Raw genomic sequence first — 21,813 nt, 5'->3', positions numbered from 1 at the left:
TGAGTTGAGCGCGTGCTGCTGCTGGATGTAAACAAAGCAGGCAGCTGTCAGCATGTATGCGGAAGTTAAAGTTATCAGATAGATAGATAGATAGATAGATAGATAGATAGATAGATAGATAGATAGATAGATACTTTAAATCTGTCTTATTTGCTTCATTTAGCTGCGTGTGGTTTTACAGAGCATTCATATTCCGCTTTCAGACAAACTCAAACAAACTCGTTGATAGCATAATCAGTTTTGTTGAAACGATTTTGGCTAGCAGATCCTCCATCATAGACATGGGTACTGTCGCCCTCTGGTTAAATGGGGAATTGGTTAGATTTAGTGTCACAAGACTGTCAAAACACCATGTTTTATATTAATAATGTATTTTCTTACATCAAAAAAGAAAAAGAATTCTAATATTTTAGCGTCGTTATATTCAATTATTTTCATATAATAGGGTTAATCAAGTGCACTGTGAGTAATTTAGTAATTTTAAGTTGTTTAAAACCTGTAATGCATAACTTATGTTCCCATATGACTGAGTATTTTTTAGACATACAGTTGCTACATATTGTATTAACTACAAAGGTCCTTGGTGCTAAAGTTACCCAGGCGATAATGTTATACATCTGAATTTAACGTACAGGTTGAAGCCAAAATAAGATAAGTTATTAGTACAATATGCTTCTGATGCCACTTAATGGAGAAAGTTCTGCATCACGGATCAGATGTGAGCACTGATATCTGTCATTGACAAAGCCATAGGCTTCACTTCCTGTCATGAAACACAGTTGTAAAAGGGAAAATGTGTCGTGAATATCAAAGGAACAAAAGAGGAAGCCCTACTTGTCGCAGACAGGCTCAGTTTGAGTTTCTACTCTGAGCAGACACAACAGAAGCTGTTTCACCCTTTCTGTGAACAACATGTGGCCAGTGAAATATATTTTAATTGTCCAACTGAGCTGTCTTTGTCAAGGTAACGTTAACAGTTTTATTTATTTACAAACCTTTTTTTTTTAAAAGTGAATCACAAACAGCCGTGAACTTTGGCTTTTCAACGTGTTGAAAATGAGACAATTATATATTTTTGTAATTACGTGAAGATACCTGTATTTAATGCTATTTTTTAGATGTATCAACACAGCGTTTCTAATTCACGATGAATCGCGTTAACTATATAATTACATTTTGAATTTAAATTATAAATAACAGTAAGAAAATTAAACTATTATCATCAGTAAATACCGACAGGCCTATTGTTTTCTGTTTTTATTGTAAGGACAGTAACACTACAAATTTAACATGGATAATGGAATACACTGTTCCCTTAAGAGTTTTTTCTATGTACAATATAACCCTGGCAAATAGTATTGTAAAGTTGCCAGTGTATTTTAGAAGAAATATTTAAGTGGCTTCTTTTAGGACAAAGTAAAGTATCCTGTGGTCCAGTTTTACAAGCACTTTTTTTTCTTTTTGTGGATTTTAAGTTGACAAGTGCATCATTTTCATTTCCATTTCCATGGAGAAAATGTGAAGTTTAAAAGTAAATTAGTGGTTGAAAACATTGAGAAACAGACAGAACTGAGTTTAGGATAAACGATGGATCAGTGCGCATTTGTCGACATTTCACTGTTTTTAATACATATTCATCATGAAGTATTTATAGTTTTGATTTATACGTTTTATCCTTTATATTTCATTTTTCACACTCCTCTTTCAGCCCAACCTTAGGACCTACTGTGACAAATAAACCTTTTAATCCATTTGAATCATGCTTAAGAATCAGTCACATGGAGTAAAAAAACATGAGGCTGGTTTTACAAGTAGACAGAGACAAAGTATATATCTTCATGAAGGACGTAGTGTAAAATGTGAAAACTTACACATGGCAGGTGGTGGTGACCTCTCATCGTGTTTCACCCATGCTGCACTCCATCCACGCACTTCAACACACAAATCTGACATTTAACAAGTGTACCTTCAAAAGTCCTGTGGTAAATGTGTTTGTGAGTGGCCTGTATTGGCCTGTACAGGTCGAGTGAAGCTAACACTGTTACTGCCGGTGAAAGTAATGAGTCTTTTCCCCTCTTTATTTCAGCTCTTCAAAACTCAGTCACTCAAACAGCTCCAACTGATGCCCAGGTGAAACCAGAGGGAAACACCACAAAAGGAATAACACAAGAGGAATTCAGCAGTAAGTTAGATATTTTTCTGCAGTGCCAAGTATTAATATTTGTATTATTAGTATTATTCAAGTAGATAATCTCACTTTTTCTCTCTCTCACACATACACACAATTCCATAGACTACATTTTTGTCCAGAATCAGGATGAACTCTTAATTAATTTGGGAGACTCTTGCTCTTGTTGCTGTGTTTTATGTTTGATGTGCTTCGATTCAGTTTCTGCATTTTACTCATGCTTATATTCTTATTTTTATCTTGCTTATGTCTCCTATTTTCTCATTCTTACACTGATATTTTTATATTTAGTCTTTCATTGTGTTAGGATGTCTGTTATATAAATAAAATAGTTATTGCTATATTGTCACAGGATGTGGGCTGACCTGCATATGAAACACATCTTGATGAATTTTGCAGGTGCAAATCAAACAGTGAGATTGCAAAGCCTCTCTCCCACGCAGGCTCTGCTCTGCTCTGCAAGCAACCTTTATTGCTGTTTGCTTGTGTGGCTTCGCCCTGCATCTTCAACAACATAGTTTTATCCCAGAAACATCTCAGTCCAACACATTAACATTAAGAATCATAGAAATGTAATTTGCCAAAGTAGCATTGGTTGTAGTATAAAAAATAAGCTGCACTCCTGTTGGAATTTACATGGTGAGAAATTCAAAGTTTACTGAAAAAGATTACAGTAAAAAGGTAAAAATACAGTAAAATATTTCTGGGCATTTCTGCCTTTATTGTAAATTTAACACCAGAGACTAAACCAGGAAATGAAGTGGGGAGAGAGAGAGGGGTGTGACATGCAGTGAGGGTTTGTGGGCAGAACCAGACCGGAGATTTTTATTGTATATATATTAACCACCCTGCCATCCTAAAATATCATAAAGTTTCATAAATGCAATGCATTTTAGAAATGTTCAGACAATAAATTATAGTACACACCAGACAGACACTCACAAATTGGTGCTACAATGTGAATACATACAGAAAATGCTAAACAGTGTGTTCAAAGCAGTCAGATTCAGTCACTCATTACAACTTTAGAGTTACAATATGTACATGGGCAAGAGATGGAGCCAAAATACTGGAGAATTTTGTCTGAACATCAGCACATAAACAAATTCATTGGAGGTTATGACTTTTGTGTAAAAGGTCACATGTGGGAGATGATTCATCAAACAGATAATCTTCTTTCATGTTTCAGCCGCACTCCTACGGTCCACGAGCTGAAATACAAAAATCTGACATTTGGTCAAGTGGTTACTCTTCAAAGGAGTGATGTGTGATCACTGCGTGTAGTCACAGGTGTTTGAAGCTGTGTGTCGAGTATCATATTGTCATAAAGTGGATGGTTTGGTTTGAATCAGTCCCACATAAACCACACTGGTGCTGTAAATACTCATTTAGGGTACCAAATGTGTATTAATCCACCTTTTAAAATAGTCCCCTGACAAATGCTCTGTAAAGTAAAAAAGAACCAGAATCTATACATTTTGTCTTTCTGCTTCTCTGTGTCCTCAGGTGACCCGTACGTTCACCACCTTGCTGGTAAATGCAAATGGACTCTCCGGCTGCCTGGAGACAGGAGCAGTGATGTGGTGGCACTGTCATCACACACAGACGCAGATAAGCTGGTTGAACAGATCTGTCAGGACCTCGGCTGTGGCGGCGTCTATCATTTGAACATAACAAGCTCGCCTCCCAACACCACTTGCTTTCACGACTGTTTGTACAAAGACGACCGTTTGCAGAACTGTTCACAGAGTGAAGGAAGTAATTGTGCTGTGATTATCGAAGCGGTCTGCGGTAAGGTTGTTTCTAATATGAGCTTGTTTTTACAGTACAGCACAGCTGAACTAGTGAGGTTGGACAAAATGACAAAGAGAAGAAGCTGTGAAATGTTTGATCATGCCTACAGTGAATGAAACATAACCTCTAGACTTCTTCTCCAGTGTTAGTCTTTGATTTGTCACATTGCATAGACAGAGACATAACATGACATCAGATTAACCTACAGGAAGTCACGTTCAGGAAGCTATTGTGTTTGATCCTTTAAAAACAGAAATTAACTATAAATCTTTTCTTTGTAGACTCAGGGCAGCTCTAGAAAACAAAAATAGTTTTCAAATGGTTGTAAAGACTTAACCGAATCATAATTCATTTTTCTGCTCTCGCTATGTGTGTAGGTGCACAGGTGTGAAGCGAGTGAATAATACTTGTTAAAGTCAGGAGGTTGGTCCTTTAAGGTTTTTACAGGAAGCAGATGTGAAACAGTATTGGAAATAAATTCAATGAAAGTTATCAAAAATCTGAAAAAGATGAGGGATTATAAACCAGAGTGAAACAATAGTGCAAAATGAAGTAGCACAGTATAAAATAGAATAAAACTGGACTCACATTGGTGTAGGCTAGTTGTCACTTTAGCTCCACTGTTCTTCATGGCAGGAAGTAAAGTACAAACAGTGAAACAACACAAAGAAACTGTCAAACAGGGAACCGGAGTCCTCTGGGAAGTTCCTCGCTTTGTTCAGATCCAAATTCTAATTGATAAAATTTTATCTCCTGTTTTGTTTTTTCATTTACTTGTAAAGTCAATTTCTGCTTAATAAGTTTTATAAATATTCATTTACACAGTCCACTGTTTTTATAGATTCACTAATTATTGCTCATCCCTGCAGTGAATATTTTATTAACACCCTTTTTAATACTTAACTATAAAACAATCTGCCCTTCATAAACACTGACAAACAGTAAGCTGACGGCAGCTGATACTGTCGCCCTCAGGCCACCATCCTGTGCGGCTGGCAGGAGGCCCAGACCGCTGTGCTGGACGGGTGGAGCTGTGGAAAGACGGGAAATGGGGCACAGTATGTGACGACCAGTGGGACCTGAAGGATGCCAACGTGGTGTGCGCCCAGCTCGGCTGTGGTTACGCCCTCAATGTGACGGGCCAGGGCGGCTCCTTCCCCCCGGGCAGAGGACCCATCCACCTCGATGAGCTGAACTGCACTGGAACAGAGCAGAACCTGTGGACCTGTCCGGCTGCACAGGAGGAGCCCGACTGTGGACACAAGGAGGATGCTGGTGTCATATGTTCAGGTCTCACAGTCTAGGGAATAATTTACCTGACGTCAAGTAAAAAATCTTGACTTTATTTCTCCCTACGAGTTTCTCAGTTTGTATTTTCTGTGTCTGTGCAGAGATGAGAGCGATCAGACTGACTGGAGGTGCAGACCGCTGCTCTGGTAAATTGGAGGTCCACCGTAACGGCAGCTGGGGTACGGTCTGTGATAACTGCTGGAATGAAAACATGGCCTCCATGGTGTGCTCCATGCTGCAGTGTGGTACTAAGGCAGTGAAATTCACCCAGTTTGTTCCTCCTCTCATCCACAACAACGGGACACTGTGGTTCTATCTGTGTGATTCAAAGGAACAGAATCTGTGGAAGTGTATGGAGTTCGTAAACAAACCACACCTGTGCATGTCTTCAAAAGCATCTGGTGTCATCTGTAATGGTGAGTGGCGCAGTTTTTGTGTTTGTTAATAAAGTTTGTTTCATCCAACAATAAGTAAGGGTTGATGATTTGTTTTAGACGTCGTAAAACAGGGCAAATGATAAATGTCCCATATAAATTCATAAAATGTACAAAACAGAAATCAACAGATGTTTTTTTCTTTTTTAATATGGCTAAATAGTTGCATTTTTGTGCATGTTCATTTATCAGGATATATTTTAAAAAATTCTTCCTAGTGAAACTCTTCATTCAAACTTGGATTAGGTGAAAGTTTTCACTGACAAAACTTTTATGGTGATATTGTTGACTCTCCAAAAAAGCTCATGATGTAAAATTTATGCATTTATTGTGTAAATAATTATGCAGAGTTTCATTTAGCATTTTAAAACATGTATTTATCCTTTAAAGCTGCAGATTGGAGTTATGATTAAACAGTTGTCAAAGAACAAATATTGTTTTCATTGGAATTTAAATTACAATTACAATTTTAGCTCATCCTGTATTTTCCTGTTTGTTGTTCAATGTTTGCAGAATCATATAAAATTCAGTTCTCATAGAAATATTAATTTAATTTTGAGCTAATTTTGCTTATAATTCTTTTATTTCTTCTCTTTGTTTATGATTATTTAAAACAAATATTTTTCTTCTCCAGGTTCCCGCGGGTTTCTTGAAGCCACCACAGCTAACACAACGTCAATCACCAGTTGGACGTCTGGTAAATATTTAAGGTTTTGTTTTTTAAAAAAAGAAAGAATTACATGGAATAGTATTTCTAAATGTTACTTTAAATATTCCTTGGCTTATTTAAGAGCAAAGTAAGTGACTGAATATTTCTCTGTATATTTAAAAGTCACAGGAAGGTGTTTGAACAAACAGAAATACAACAAACTTCCATGTGAGTTACGTGTTGTTTTTCTGTCCATCTCAGCAGGGGCAACAACGGTCGCCGCTGCTGAAGGTTTCGCCCTCTCAGCGTCTCCGGAGCTCCTCAGCACCATCACTCTGTCTCTTCTGCTCCTCGTGTTTCTCATCACAAACACGGTGCTCTGCTGCCATTACAGGAAAAGACACGGTTGGTTCTCCTCGCTTCAGTCAGTCTCAAGAATAAGTTGAACTGTTATCGCTGAGATTCCAGCTGTGAACTAAACCAGTGTAAACCTTTTATGTTTCTGAGCTCAGGTTCCAGTAACTGTGGTAGTAATACTGAATAGCTGTGATATATATATATATATATTTCATATTAGTCATCTTAAGTTCCAGATAAATCGTGCTACTCACGAGTGGAAGTTCTTGTAGTACATTTACAAGAAAAACAGGCTGCATGAATCATTCAGTTCAATTTATTATTGTTATTATTTTTACAGTTTTAAAATCTTTTTCTTTTGTATTTTTTAAAAGGTAAAATTTTTCTAAGCACATTTCTCCACATGTATTTTACATGTACATGTTTCTCTTTTTATGATTCCTGAAAAAAATTAATCTCAACATGAAACTACATATCAACACACTGTGCACACCATCTCATTTGTCCTGTGTGTATTCCAACAGTAAAGTCTAGTTAGATCCCTTTTCTTTAGAAAACAGAAGTACCACTGTTTGTTTCAGATCCTGAAATCCTGAGTCTACGGTTGGACTCATAGTCAGCATCTTAAACCACAAGGACTTTCCACAGCTGGAGTTAAACATTGTTTTATTTGTCCACAGCTTTCTTACTCCAGCAGACGCGCACCAGCCCACGACCTCCACCCGAACAGCGTCACAACAACTACCAAGAAGCTGTTGATCTCGTCAAAGTCACCACCAACCAGCAGCACGCGGATGGTCAGTGACTGAACATTTCTAAGAATTTAATGAATAAAAAACTAAACGTGTGTGCAGAATTTAGTATCTTATATAATAGTGTTTTCTGCCTTCTCTGTCTTTATACCAAACATATACAGTCTATGTGTTTATGCACATGCACAGTGTAACATTGCTGAAACATGTGGCATCTTTAAAACTTGTAGTCGTCTCATCAAGTCGTTTCGTTTTTTTGTGTTTGTCTCAAAAAGTCCCCCCCAAACCCAGGTATCTTTGGACCCAGCTTAGTAGTGTTGACAGCACGTCAGTAGATACAGACTATGAGCAGTATGACCCAAGCACTGACCCGTCTGTCCCTTTCTCAACCTTTCAGAGTGAGATACATTCTTTAATTTCCTCTCCATTTGTATTTATCCTTGTTTGTTTCTGAATCTTTGCCTCTTGAGATGCCCTCGCTGTGTTTTTGCACTTTGCGGTTGAAGCTGTTCTGCAGCGTGTGTGCACAGTCTGCAGCCGACACTGTTTGCACTGAATATTTGCAGGATGGTTTTCTGATTAAAACGCTGCATCGTGTGCATCATTCTTGATTTGGTTCTCAGATTCTCAGCGCTACAGAACTGACACAAATGCTTTGATGAGGCCTCCGGGTCTTGGCAGCCTCTCTGAGGAAGGTGAGTCACTGTTAGTTTTGCAGAGATATCACAGAGACAAAGATCTTACACTTTGAAGATCTCAGACACACACTATAATATTCCTATTGTAAAGTGCAGCAGTTTCCAATGATCATCAGCAGGTAGATGAAGGCACAGACACTGAAAGAGACGTAATGGAGTATTCCGACTGGTCCACCGTTTCTAATCATGTTGACAAAAAACAGAAAAAACTCATTTTAATCTAAGGTCTTTTTAATGATATAATTGTGAAACTACTTTGTAATTTTCTTGTTAAAAATTGTCCAGGAGACTTGCTACCTCAACTTATTCAAATGTTTTGAACCACAGAGTCAGATAATCGCTTTTACAAGCGTTGTTGATATTATATTCTCATTGTGGTTTATTTCAGGCCCTGAGCCTGCACAGGAACAGACGGTGGCCTTTGAAAGCTACAACGGTGGCCCCCAAGATGGTCAATATGCCAGAGTGTCAAAGATCTCCGTGGACTCGTTTGATACCTCCAGTACCTCGTCTGGGGAATGCTACGAAAACATAAACAACGGCTACATCAATGTCAATCCTGGTCAGTTGAGTGAATTAGCTGGAGCCTGCAGGTGGATGTTGGGGTGGTGGTGCCTTTATGTCATGTAAAACATACAAACTCTTGAATTATTAATTAATTAACTTAACTTTTTTTCTGGAGTTAGCACAGCTATTAGCAAGTGAAACAAGTTGTATTAATGCTTTTGAGATACTGGAGGAGAGAGATGCAGTTTCCTCTTTTCAAAGAACACTGGGGAGGGTTTAGCTCCTTACATGGGAACTGTAAGATTCATCCTCACCTTAGTGATTAATATACAGTCCCTGATCTAAATCTGTGGGTGTTTATAGCTAAGAGTCTGTAGAAAACATAAATGAAAACTCAGCGCTTCACTTGCTCAGGTAGGAGGATGTGAGACACGAACGCTAATGTGAAACTGTCTCAATAAGACTCCGATAAGGTCACAAACACTTGAATTACTTGTGCTCTTACAGATACACAACCGGACCCGTTATCTGTTATCCATGGTGGTTTTGATGCTTCCAGGTTCGTCGGCAGCAATAATCAACTCAACACCGGACAAACAGCAAACCAGAGCTCAAGTAAACCTCACTACACAGATGTTAACACCTGTGGAAAAATACGATTCATTGCATGTTTGCTGATCTTTGTTATTGTCCGATCATTAGGTGATGAAGACGACCTCTACTCCCCAGTGAGCCCCGAGTGAAACCCTTCATCTGAGGATGACTGTGATGACTTTGGCAGCTAATATCAAACAGTGGAGGTCACACAGCCCCAGACTGAGACTGTCGAGCGGAGGAGAATGTCTGTGAAATTGCACTGAAAGGAGACACTGTACATTTACATGTACTGTAAGACCAACTAACCATTTAGACCCTGAGACAAGCTGGTGGGCATTAATGTGCAAATCACCAAATTAATGCTTATTGAGAACAGCAATAATATAGCTTCAGTGTACAGTTTGAGAGACTAGAAACTTGTTTTAAACACTGCAGGTAATCCATTACCATGAACAATTTGAGGGGACTATTTAAACTTTTCTTTGAGGAGGTTGTGTTGATGTAAAGACATCTGACACTCAAAATGCTGCATTCAAGGATGGATTACTTCAAGTATCTAAAGGAAGTTTCAAGTCTCTGCAAATTCATTTTTAGACTACACTGAGATAAAATGAATGAAAACCACAAACTGTCCACAAGGCAGTAAATCAAACATAGAAGTTAAGGTATCTTATCTTTAGGTGCTCTGTGAATGTAGTAGTTTTTTGATTCTTTTTTTTAAATATATTTTTGATATTCAACTAATATGTTTTCATATAAGTTTTAAGCAATAGCTAGTGTATATATTCAAGTAATGTGCTAATGTCTGCCATGTATTGAGCTCCAATATAATCTCCATAGCTGTGAAGTAAACTACATGGCCAAAAGTATGTGGACACCCAAACATTACAACCATATGTGATTGTTGGACATGTCATTCTAATGCCACAGACATTAACCTGCTGCTTTAACATTCACGCTAAAGTTTTCCACAAGATTTTGAAACCTGGCTGCAGGGATTCACTCTCCTTCAGCTGAAAGAGCATTAGTACTGTTGGGTGATAAATCAAGGGGAAGGCAACTGGCAATTTTAACTTATTTCAGTGAGCTGTACATAGAAATGCATGTGCAAACAACCAACCATCAATCTGCCCAAATGCAGGGATGCAGGGAACCTACATTACACATACAGACATGCAGTCAAAGTTGCAGTTGACATTCCAGTTCAGCCCAAAGATATTGAATAGGACTGGATTCAGGTCACGCAAGACAGACAGGTTCTTCCACATCAAACTGGGAAAACCCATTTCTTTATAGACTCTATTAATGTTTATTAAAGTGTCTATTAATGGGAGCTTTTTGTCATTTTCAAAAAGGATTCTCTGTCGTAAAAATAATCCAGGTACAATGAACAACACCATATACAACAGGAAAACGTTGTATAAAATACAATAATAAAAAAAATCTTTCTCCCTACCTTTAACAGTGTAATACATGTTTTAAAAAAGGTATATACAAATTTATTTTTGCTAGAATCCTGTAAAAAGAGGGCAATGAAGGCAAGAGTTAACGTTTCCCTTAATTTAAAGTAAGGGGCAGAGGCCAAACCACAGCAAAATAACTCCAGACTGAAGGTACATAAAAGCGTATGTCCACATATTTTTTGGCCATAAACTGTATTTAAATAATGTGCTAATACTTGCAACACATTTTCATGTTAAAGTTGTAATCAAACTGTTGAGTTCTACCACAAGGTGGCACTACAAGCTTGTAAATAACTAAAGCGCCTGACTGGAGTGAAGCCTTTTCATTTAAACTACAGGAAAAAAAAAATCAGTGAAACCATAAAACGTTTGCCACAGTGATGTTTTCCAGGCTGCAACACTTTGTAACAAATACCTATTTGTGTTGAGTGAAGGAGAAGTCAAACCAATGCGCTATGAAAATGTTTGAGACAGGGAACTTTGGATCCTGACTGGGGGCCAACATAAACCATCAGCGCGGGCTGAAACCAGACCTGGCACGGCTCTTCTTGGTCCATTACATCTGCAGCAGCTGCAGAGCATCAACACTTCCTCCTGATCCAAAGTAATGCCTCCAATCAAAGTGATGTCTTGTTTTGTAGACGTAAATATGACAAACTGCTTCAAAGCACCTGTAAAACTTTTAATAGGAGGTGGCGGTGCTGAATGCACGGATAAACACGGATTAGCTTCAGCTCAGTTAACATGAGAGGTGGGAGTGATGATGCATTAGACTGATAACAAGCAGATTAGGGTGTGTGTTTTTTTTGAATGGAAAGTATTTGGCAAGGAAGAGGATGAGTCTGTGTGATGGGGTGAGGAGAGGTGGGAGGAGAAGAGGAGGAGGTGGATGGAGGAGTCGGCGAAGATAAAACATGTCTTAGAGAATCATATATTACACTCAAATTTAGTCCAGAGCTCTGCATCGAGATAAACAGGCGAATTAACGACCAGATCTCCTTATGAAACTCAATCCCTTTCACATGCCAGAGAATTCAGCACACACATACACTCACACACCAACCCACTCACCACTTAATAAAGATCCCATCTAAAAGTATGCAGCATGATATATCACAGATCCTCCTCAAACAGTTTGCTTTTGTTTTATTCTGCTCTGAAAGACTGATAAGTCAGAATCTTAAAATCTGTGGATTTACAGTCCTGATTAACATCAAGGGAAAGAAATGTAGCACACCAGTATTTCAAGTAGCTTGTAGTATTTGAAGGATTAGAAGATCAACCCTCTGTTTTTACTCTGTTCATTAAATCAGTTACACACAGAGGATTACAGCTCCATAAGTCCGTAAGTTGCTTAAAGTGTCCTGACAACAGAGCCTGCCCGAGTTTAAACTTTTGAACTCTGTTTGATGCAGGAGGCCCGGAGATCACTGTACCTGCCTGTAAACGATGCAAAGAACATACTGTAACCTGAACTTAAAGCTGCTGCAGGTTGTGGTAAAACACTATTGTAAGGAATATAACAATAAGGCTGGTTAGTTTTTTGCCTTTTAGTTTGGAAATTATGCTGACAATACATGTTAGACTGAATGCTGTTAAAGTTGTTTTTATTCTTCTATAAAATATTCTGTGTTAACCAGCTGTTTCCAGTCATATTACATGTCCTTATTCAGTGAACGTATCTTGTTCAGTTGTCAGTTTGTGATTTCATAATGGACTGTTGGTCACATGATAAAAGGTTGATACATATACACAGTGATATAGACTGATCTGGTCTGGTGTAACAGTAGAGAGCGCAACACGTGAAATGGCTGGTATGCTTGTTGCAGAGGACAAAGACAAAATGTCACGAGGGCGGGGAGGGAGCACACAGACTAAACACAGTGGGAGAGAGGAGACAAAGAGACACAGGTGCAACACATTAGGCGGGCAAACAATCACAGGAGCGGGAAATACACGAGGACAGGAGGTGGGATCTGAAACAAGAAGGAAAGGTGAGTGACACCAAATTAAAACAGGAAATGCTTAATGCTTAATGAGCAGCGCTGGGTGTGACAGAAGCTAGTAAGTGAGTCTCATGTTTAAAATAATTTATCTAGGATCCTTGAAGACGAGAGGTGAAATGTCTTCAAGTATCTACAACCAAGTCCAGCTGCTCTTGATTCAACCCTCCTTGGGTAACCATGAGCTGGATGTCTGAGAATATTCACAAACAAGTCCAGTGTTGTGTTTACTGCCCCCAAGTGGCCAAAAAAGTTTCACAAAGTAACACGAAATGACTACTTTGCAGTGACAAACCAACAGAAAATTATCACCAATACTTCAGCTACCAACATTTTTTGCTAATGTCTGAGTAAACAAGGGTTCACACTATTGTACAAAATGCTGCTTTCACTGTCACAACCTCTTCGATGTCGAACTCTCGATGTCGATTATTAGAAATGCTTCAAACCAGGTTTCATGTTCCATTACAACGATAAGACGTTCTGAGAAAAACACACACTCTCTCACATGTCTGATTAGTGTCTTACTTCACTGCGACCTCGGAGGTTTTGCTCTTGACTCGGCCTTTGTATTGGCACTGCTCTTTGATTGCCAGGGACATGTTGCAGGATGGACTGCAGCCAGTGAAATGCAGTGAGGTCATCAGTTTAGGTAGAGCCCCAGATGGTTACAGACCCGGGCGAAAAATCCACTTCAGCTCATTAATCAAAGCCTTTTTTCTTTGGTCCAGCGATGGCAATGAGTTATACTAAAGCCATTAAATTCACCAGTACTCCCCTCCACTGATTAGTCGCCCTTGCAGTGAATCAGCCTGTAGTTTGGCTGTAAACGACATTACAGCCTGCTGGGCTGAGGCCTGGCTGTGCTGGCGAGGCCCGGTAATAGTGTTGATTACTCGTCACTCATTAGGTTGCTTTCACTGCCGCCGCTAAGCCCTCATCAGGAGGTTTTTGGCTGAGCGGCTGGGCAGGGGCCCTGATCCAATTCACCTTTAAAGTTCAGTGGACCTGTCTGGGTTGCCACGGGTCAGTGCATCGCTCTCCATGCTGTGCGCTCCCAGAGAGGCCCTCATTACCTCATTTCCTGTTACTACTGTACCAGACAAGAGTTTGAATCTCATGGTTTGGCTGTGTAAAGTTTGCATTGTTTGCTCACAGATGGTATAATAAAACTCAGAGACACTTGTTGGATTTATACAGGAACATATGTGAGGATCAGTTATAATTAGCAGTTGCTATGGTGGCTCCAAGAGGCCAAACACAATAACATTGGATAAAACTCAAAAAAACAAAAACAGAAAACACAACAATATGTCATGGGACACAGCATTACAGAGAACACAACGTTACATTAGCAGTGCATTCAAATGACATATGTAGCTACTACTTACTTTAATTTCCACACAAAATATAAACTCAGCTTATAAAATATGACATGTTATTATAGTTTAAAGGACCTGCACATCCACACAGGTGTTTGCAGTTACTGTGGCTGCTCAGCTTTGACTCTTTACCACCAAAGTTCTTGTGATAAAGTTGTAAAAAGTCTCATTAGGGCAAATCAGAGAAAATAAAAACTGGGTTTGGATTGTGGGTGTCATGATGCTCAATGCAAATCTGCTGGCACAAATTGCAAAACTGTGGGAATGAATTATGAATCCAAGAGCGTGGTTTACAAACTGTGAGCACAGATTTGCACATGGCTCTTTTTTTCTTGGGGGGATCCTTGAGTGCCCAGACTTTTGCAGTCCAAAAAAAGTCTTTTACGGATCTGAATATTTCTTCCAGTATCGAATGACCAAGCCTTGATTTTCTATAAAAGAAAGTCCAGGAAATGTTGTTGTTTTCTCTGAAACATCTTCAGTTTTGTTAATGTGTTCTGTTCATGTTGTTGTGTTTTGCACCTCTGGGCTGCTGCAGGCTTCTCATAAGACACATTTATTAGTCTGTTTTAAGAAATGAATCCCAACTTGAAAGCTGGCCTGGCAGCGCAGCGTTTAGCTCATTAACCTTTTTTTTCCTCTTAGCACCTCGCTGCAGTTAACAGTCTGTGGCCTCTTCCCCACCAAGACACATTCATGTAGCTGCCAATCAGGTCAACGCTGCAATTAAGCTGCTTTAAACTTGTTCAGTGGTGCTTGGAGGCCGTAAAAATACTTCCGTTTGAGTGTCAATGGGAGCCTGTGGTGGTTAACGCTGCATTCATGGGAGAATACATTGTGTCTAGTTAATGTAAGTAGTCTGGTCAGTGGGTCAAAAGGGCAACGTCGCTGAAGGATACGAGGAGGTGCAGCAGTTTCCAGCTATTTGAGTTAAAGAGCAGCAGTGTGATCATCCAGACTGAGGGTACGACACTGTGTTTTTCTTCTTCACTTGTCCAACATTCAGATTTCTCAAGAAACTAAGAATTTATGGACACATTTCCTTGTTTGTCTCCGACCAGATGGACTGAGGTTTATGAGTGTGTGCTGCATGTCGGGCAGCGGCGTTTCTCTCTGAGTACCAGTCAGTCAGGACAGGCATCATCAATCTTGGTCGCTGGTGAATGGCAGATTGGCTGCCATAAACCGGGCCTGATTGCAGTGTGCTGTTCCCAGCGGAAGAGTTTTCAGTCCAAGGGAGGCATGGAAACAAAACCCTGCAGATACAAACAGTGTGTGTGGGACAGTGTGAACTGTGCCACATTGTAAGATGGTACAGTATACTGTGCTAATGTTTGCACCAGTTCTGCACAGACATGATTCATTTATTTATCATTCTTGTCAGTCAAAGTGATCCTGTTACCATTCATGATGCATTACACAATGACTGTTTCTGAGAAAGTTTAAGACAGATGGATAAAATCAGAGAATAATGAAAATAAAACCAGAAACATTATGTACACTTGAAGTAAACCAGGGTCATAGCCATGATTTAGGACACTGTGGTTTTCTAAGGGTTTTCAATTGGATACTTTATAGGTCGATTCAAGTCATCTAACAGTTATTATTTATGGCGGTATGCAGAGCGCCTTAAAACTAATCTAAATGCTAATCTTCATGTTGCAAAATAAACGTTTGAGAGAATATAACTTCATATTAAACAGAATAAACAGAATATGAAGAAGTCATAAAAGTGACTAAAACATACAGATATTATTTTAGGTTTTAGGAAGGGGCTGTGTGATCTCAGCATTTCCAAACTCCTGCTTTCATTTTATTGTATTAATCTTTATTTATATGCATAGCACATCTCATACAGAAGATGCAATGTATTAAAGGGATCAAATACAAGTAAAATAAATGACAAGGATTACAGTTGTGCTCTGAACATGAACTCTGGATGCAGCAAAGCAAAAGCCAAAGTTAAAAAAGACAGAACTGAGCATTGTTGTTCTCTACACCACCACTGCATCATTAACTGCATCATTAAGATGAAACTTTTTTAAAAAACTACTTTGATCCATTGCACAGAAACAATGAGCTGATGTCATTTGTTACTGGGAGAAATCATGAGTGTATAAACTGAACAAGAAAACTGATGACTGGCCACAATCCTCCTGTTTATTTAGGTTTTTTTTTTTTTTTTTGTAGAGCAGGTTGTTACTGAGCTGGTAAATGTTGTGTATTCTCAGGCAAGATAAAAAAAAAAGGAGGTTTATTTGGTCATTTATCAGAATAAAAGTCAGCATCAGGACAAAAACTAGAACACAAAGAGCTCATGAACTACCAGGTAGAACAGAGGAAACCTTATCTGGCAAAGGACTAATGTTAATGGGCAGGTTTATATTCTGATTAAAGGGAACGAGGAGCAGGTGTGCTACAGGTTAGAAATGGCAGGTTCAAGGATAATTGGCAGAAAACTGTTGTAGATGTCAGATTTTGATTTGTGTATAGTTTTCTGATTACATTCAACAAGAGTGGTGCATTGTGGTAATTTGATCTCTTTTTTTTCATGAAGCTGTCAAAACAACAAATCATTTTAAAAAGAATACTTTTGTACAAGTTTCATGTATTTGGAAAATGTTGCCTTATTTGGTTTTCAGCCATGTTAGCAAGGCTCTGGTAATGATTGGGTGGTTCTTGCTCCACTTGATTTGAGCCAATATTGAACAAATATTGAATGTACCCAGATGATTTAATCCTAATGACTTTGGTAAGCCCCTGACTTTTCATTTAATGCCATCATCAGATCAAAATATCAGCTTGTGTAAGACTTTAGCATATGGTCAGATAGCTACAAAACTAATGACATTTGTTTGCTAATATACGAATTAGCAAATGTTAGCATGCTAACACACTAAACTAATATAATGATCATGCTTAACAGTTTACATGCCAAATATGAACACGTTAAGATTGCCAGCTAGCATGTTAGCATTTTGAACTTAGCATCTAGCTCAAAGCACCGTTGGCTTCACAGAGCTGCTAGCATGGCGTCTGGCCAGCTAGCATGTTAGCGAACTTAGCATTTAGCTCAAAGCACCGTTGGCTTCACAGAGCTGCTAGCATGTGCCTTTATTTTTAAGAGTAGCCACTGTTATTTTGACTTGATAGCACTATTTTATCACTCACAGTATTATGGGATGATATACAAAAAATGGTTTAAGTTGGTTGTTGTTTTATAAGATTTTTCTCATCCGGGCAGGGAGGTTTCCTGGCTAACCATGGCTCATTTTTTCTGCTAATCAATGAGCACTGTCTCCTCTGATAATCATGATCATATGTAAAAAAAATAATAATATCCAACTGACCCCCAGTTATAATCCCTCAGCAGTATGTTCCCACAGTGTGACCAGAAACATTATGAACACATCACTCTGTGTCCGTGTGAGTTTCTGCTGCTGTAGCATTACTGTACGCTGAGTTAGAACTACGTCTGGCACAGAGAGCACATCAGGCCAGGTGAGGGCTCAGTGTGGGTATGAGTCACCTCTGTTGTCATGGTTACACAGCATCGTCATTTGTTTGTGCGCCTCGGGCGAGGTCATTAATTACAGAGTCAATCTGGGAAAGCCTTAACGAATCATGTAGGTAAATGTGACTGGCAGACGTTTGTGCCAACACAGCTCTCATTCACAGGGCTGGAGGGTCCAAGATTTAACCTCAATGAAGAAGGACACGGAGGAGAGGAAGCTTATGGTAGCACAGAGAGGCAGCAAGGATTTGGACAACTGCAAGTTGCGCAATTTAATAAAGTTGATTTTAAGATGTTTTCTTTAGGCTTCAGATTGAAAATTCAAGTGTCCAACACTGAAACAAGACTTTGAGTACATGCAGCTCTGTGAGGCTGTTCTCAGACACTGTGGTGCATAGATAATCAGCACTGAAGACAAAGTACAACTGAGGCTGATGGTAATATCATTAGTGCTGCAGGTATTTAATCATAAATCAAAGTATTGAACAAACTGAAACTGTGTCCCGATGATAGCGCAAAATGAAAAGTTAAGGGGTCATTAAAGTTACAATTCATCCTGAGGGAGGTGTGAATGTCTGCACCAGGATCCATACAATTTCAGACAAAACTGTGACAACCCCTGCCCTCTCCTGCCAGTTTTTATCTGCCTGTGTTTCAGATGCCAGATGGGTGGGGCAGGGATCATCAGTGCCAACTGGGAACACCTGGGCTAGGTGTTCCTGCATGCTGCCCCCCCTGTATTACAGCTATTTGCTTCCATTTATCTGTTTGTGTATTTAATTTCCACAGTTAAATGATGTGTTGTTCTTAAACTGAATGAGGTAACAAGACTGATAGCATAGCATGAGCTCGAGCAGCTTCAAGTTGAGGAACAGTGTGTGTGTGTGTGTGTGTGTCCGGTCAGCCGCTCCATGCCACCAGCTTAACCCCTGGATTCCCCACATTCCAGCCCCAAAGTCAGGCACAAGTCTCACCGCTGGTCTGTTTAAGGTGATTGACGTTATTTGCTACCATTAGGCACTACTATGTAATTGACCTTTGACCCCTCACAAGCGACCTGTTGAAACAGCTTTAAACCAGATCGTCTAATCTCCATGGGAAAAGCCCTCAATCTAGACTTAAGGCTCTAAAAGCAATCAACACCTAAAGGTGAAGGAGGGGAGCCAGGGTCACTGCCACCAGATCGCTCTGATCCAGTCGGGGGGCAGCAATGATCATCTTCTTAGTGAGCTGAACCAACACACTTTATCAGAAAAACAACTCAGGGCTTCACTTCTGTAACAATCTGTGTCCTTTGTGTGTGTGTGACAGTCTAGACAGTCCAGTAAAATAATAAACAAGAAACAGATTTGACCCTAAAAGTATCTTATAAGCTCCCACAAAAATCAACTCGTTTGTAAAAAGATAAAAGTTTGATTTTTCATGACGGCACAGTTACATGAATATTTCAAAACACCTCGGCACGTTGCATTTTTGGCTGCGCAGTGTCAGCATGTGACTCTGGGCCACTTCTAAAATCAAGATTTTCCCCTGCAGATGTGATACAAAGTGACAGTCTGGCAGGATTAACAGAGGTTTTGACAAATGATACTGATCAAAGTTTACTTTAATCCTGTTAATTAAAGCAAAGAATAACAGAACAAATCCACTACTTAAAAGAGAGGCTGGATAAAAGACTTAATAAAAAGATTTTGATCTTGAAATTCTCTGTTAATACTTTAGTTTCTGATTACCTGATCTGCCCTCAGAAACGCTGCTACTGCTTCCAGGCAGACTTCCAGAAATGTGCAGCTGATTGACAACCTTATCAAGGCCTGAAGAGCGAAGGACCTGCTTTATTAGATGAATGCACGCATGGTGGGAGGTCTGTCTGACTTGGTGTTAATGCCCATAAACGCTGACCTCTCCCATGCCATGTGCCTCCCAAATCCAGATATCAAAAGTGGCTAACAGATCAAAACAAGCTTTCATCACAGTGCTCACACAGATAAAGGCAGAGAGAGGCCGAGGATGAAAAACTAGTTAACTACTACAGCTACCATCTGTTCAGGAAAATCACAATCACAGTGAGAACTGTGGCGACCACAGTGACCAGTGTACAGTAGCTGGAAAAAAGACTCTCATTCACTTTGATCTTTATTCACTGTACATGAAGCACATGAATGGCTCATTCAAAGACAAAAACCCAGTACAGACATGTATGAAAGAAGTGGTCAATAAAGTTTAGTAGATGAGAATAAATGCAGAGTGTTCACCACATAAAAAATGACATACTAAATGGAAATACATAGATACACTGTAGGAAATGAGACTATGGGTAATTAATGTGAATTTATAGCACCAGTATTTTTGCGATCAGTTGTTTGATCCATTGGTGACATCTGTGTGATGTCCTCAGATGTCTTAATTTGTCCAAGCAAATGTAATAAAAAACAATAAAAATGCACCAAAAAACAGGAACTTTTAATTGATAAAAACCCTCATTTACTCATATCTGTGCTCCTGTTTTGTTCGGCCTCTCCTCGTTTTCCCATCAACACTCCCTCCACATTTACGACCTCTTTTGTTTTCACTGCTGTATTTTTCTGCGTGCAGATAAAACCCAGATCCAACAGTTTACACAAAGTACAATGCTCCTCTATTACATCCATGACATGTAAAATATTTCCTCTTGAAGTTACCACACATTTCCTCAAACTGCTTAAAAGCCATAATTGGAAACAGACAGCTTTTTGCATGTCTGAGCCACAGTAGCCTGAAATATGTTTAAATCTTTATTATTTTCTTTCAGTCCAGATGAATGATGGGCATTTTAGACTTTAATCAAACGGCTTTGGGAAAAGCAGTTTGGTAAATGTTGATTGGAGGGATCTGTCACTCTTCAGTCAGATTTCAAGCGTCAGTTTAAACCAAATGTTTGTGTATGTATTTCTTAAAGTATGCATGGGAAAGTGGCCCCGCTGCCGGCTCTGCAGCGAACGTTCCCTGTGAATAAATGCATGAATTTATGACTGTGTGTGTGTGTGTGTGTGTGTGTGTGTGGCATAGCAGCGGGGCTTTTCCGTCTTGTCAATGGAAAACATTAGTGTCATGCCCCCACAAACCCACCCACCACCCCCTCGGCCCCCTTCCCCCTCCCCTTGTTTAATTCAGTCCATCAACACTTCCTCCTTCAGCCTGTTAGTGTCACACTGCATTTCCTCTCTGGCCTCAACCAGACCAGCTCGCCACAATCGGCCCGGTTTTAGGTTTCCCTCAAACGGCAAAGGGCTTCAAAGTCAATAACTGCTTTTTTGATTTTTATTGACCCAAAGACTCGACTCCCTCCTCTCCCCCCAGCTCGTCTCTACCCAAACGCCACTCACCCCCACATTTCTTTAAGGGGAATAAATTACAGTAAGGAGGCAGATTGTGCTGAGGTTTGAAGGTGGTGTTGTCTTGCTGATTGCACCTGCAACTCATTTAACAAGGTGTTCAAAAAATGTCCAGCCTTCAGCACCTCAGAGGATCCCTGAATGTCTGATTTTCACAGAAGACAACAAAGGTGAACTCTCCTACTGAAAAACCAGACTCAAACACTGAAGGGTTCAAAGTTTGCTGAGAGATTAAAATTGACCAAACCTAATTAAAATTTAAGGTATTTAATTTGAAATACATATATTTAAAGGTCTATATTCTGAAGGTTTTTACAGAGCAGTTTGTTTACATATCATTCATAACCTGACTTTTACTCCTACAAAAAATTATGGTTGTTTTCTGATTTATAGAGTGATAAAAAGACAAATCCAAAATATCCTTTGTAAAAAATCTTTGACTCTAATATGTCAACAAAATGAAACAAGAGCTTTGAACCTGGCTTCATCCAATGTTCAGAAATGTACACAAATTAGCATATTTTTAGCATAGTGTCTTTGAGAGGGAACTACTGTAGAGCCTGATGGTCCATTCTCCATGTTGGAAATAACAGCTTGGAAAAAAAAAACAAATGGACAAAAAACTACTACATAATCCATTTACTTTTGACGTTTCTTGGAAACTTTCAGCCACATCTCATGGCCTTCATCAACAGACAGTTTGCTCAGTTGTCGTGGAGATGGTTTAGTTTTTATCATACGACCTCAGTATGAAACTTTGAATATTTTCAAAGTTATAGAAATATTAAGAAATATTATACCTTTTTTTTAA

The 21,813-nt window shown here is 39.3% G+C and overlaps 1 protein-coding gene across 2 annotated transcripts; it reads left to right on the top strand.

Moving 5' to 3' along the window:
• Window positions 1-817: 817 nt before the first annotated feature.
• Window positions 818-11,041, top strand: LOC108899036 (deleted in malignant brain tumors 1 protein). 2 transcript variants are annotated; one of them, XM_018699283.2, is made up of 13 exons: window positions 818-964; window positions 2,087-2,182; window positions 3,695-3,979; window positions 4,958-5,272; window positions 5,374-5,688; window positions 6,341-6,403; window positions 6,617-6,760; window positions 7,393-7,509; window positions 7,740-7,862; window positions 8,088-8,159; window positions 8,551-8,724; window positions 9,177-9,284; window positions 9,372-11,041. In XM_018699283.2, exons 1-13 carry the CDS (start codon window positions 913-915, stop codon window positions 9,410-9,412), a joined length of 1,905 nt encoding a protein of 634 aa, XP_018554799.1. In that variant the 5' UTR covers window positions 818-912; the 3' UTR covers window positions 9,413-11,041. The 2 variants fall into 2 exon arrangements, with proteins under 2 accessions (XP_018554799.1, XP_018554808.1); XM_018699292.2 differs by lacking the exon at window positions 7,740-7,862.
• Window positions 11,042-21,813: the final 10,772 nt, after the last annotated feature.

Source organism: Lates calcarifer, linkage group LG3 (assembly GCF_001640805.2).
Source record: "Lates calcarifer isolate ASB-BC8 linkage group LG3, TLL_Latcal_v3, whole genome shotgun sequence".
Lineage (NCBI taxonomy): Eukaryota > Metazoa > Chordata > Actinopteri > Centropomidae > Lates > Lates calcarifer.
The sequence above is the reverse complement of the archived record's forward strand: the minus strand, read 5'-3'. Positions and strand labels throughout refer to the sequence as shown.

Bases quoted from the DNA above. Each gene is read 5' to 3' on its own strand.
- LOC108899036 (XM_018699283.2), top strand. From the start codon at position 913: ATGTGGCCAGTGAAATATATTTTAATTGTCCAACTGAGCTGTCTTTGT. The intron at 965-2,086 runs GTAACGTTAACA...TCTTTATTTCAG, and splicing joins ACTGAGCTGTCTTTGTCAAG to CTCTTCAAAACTCAGTCACT. The intron at 3,980-4,957 runs GTAAGGTTGTTT...TGTCGCCCTCAG, and splicing joins GATTATCGAAGCGGTCTGCG to GCCACCATCCTGTGCGGCTG.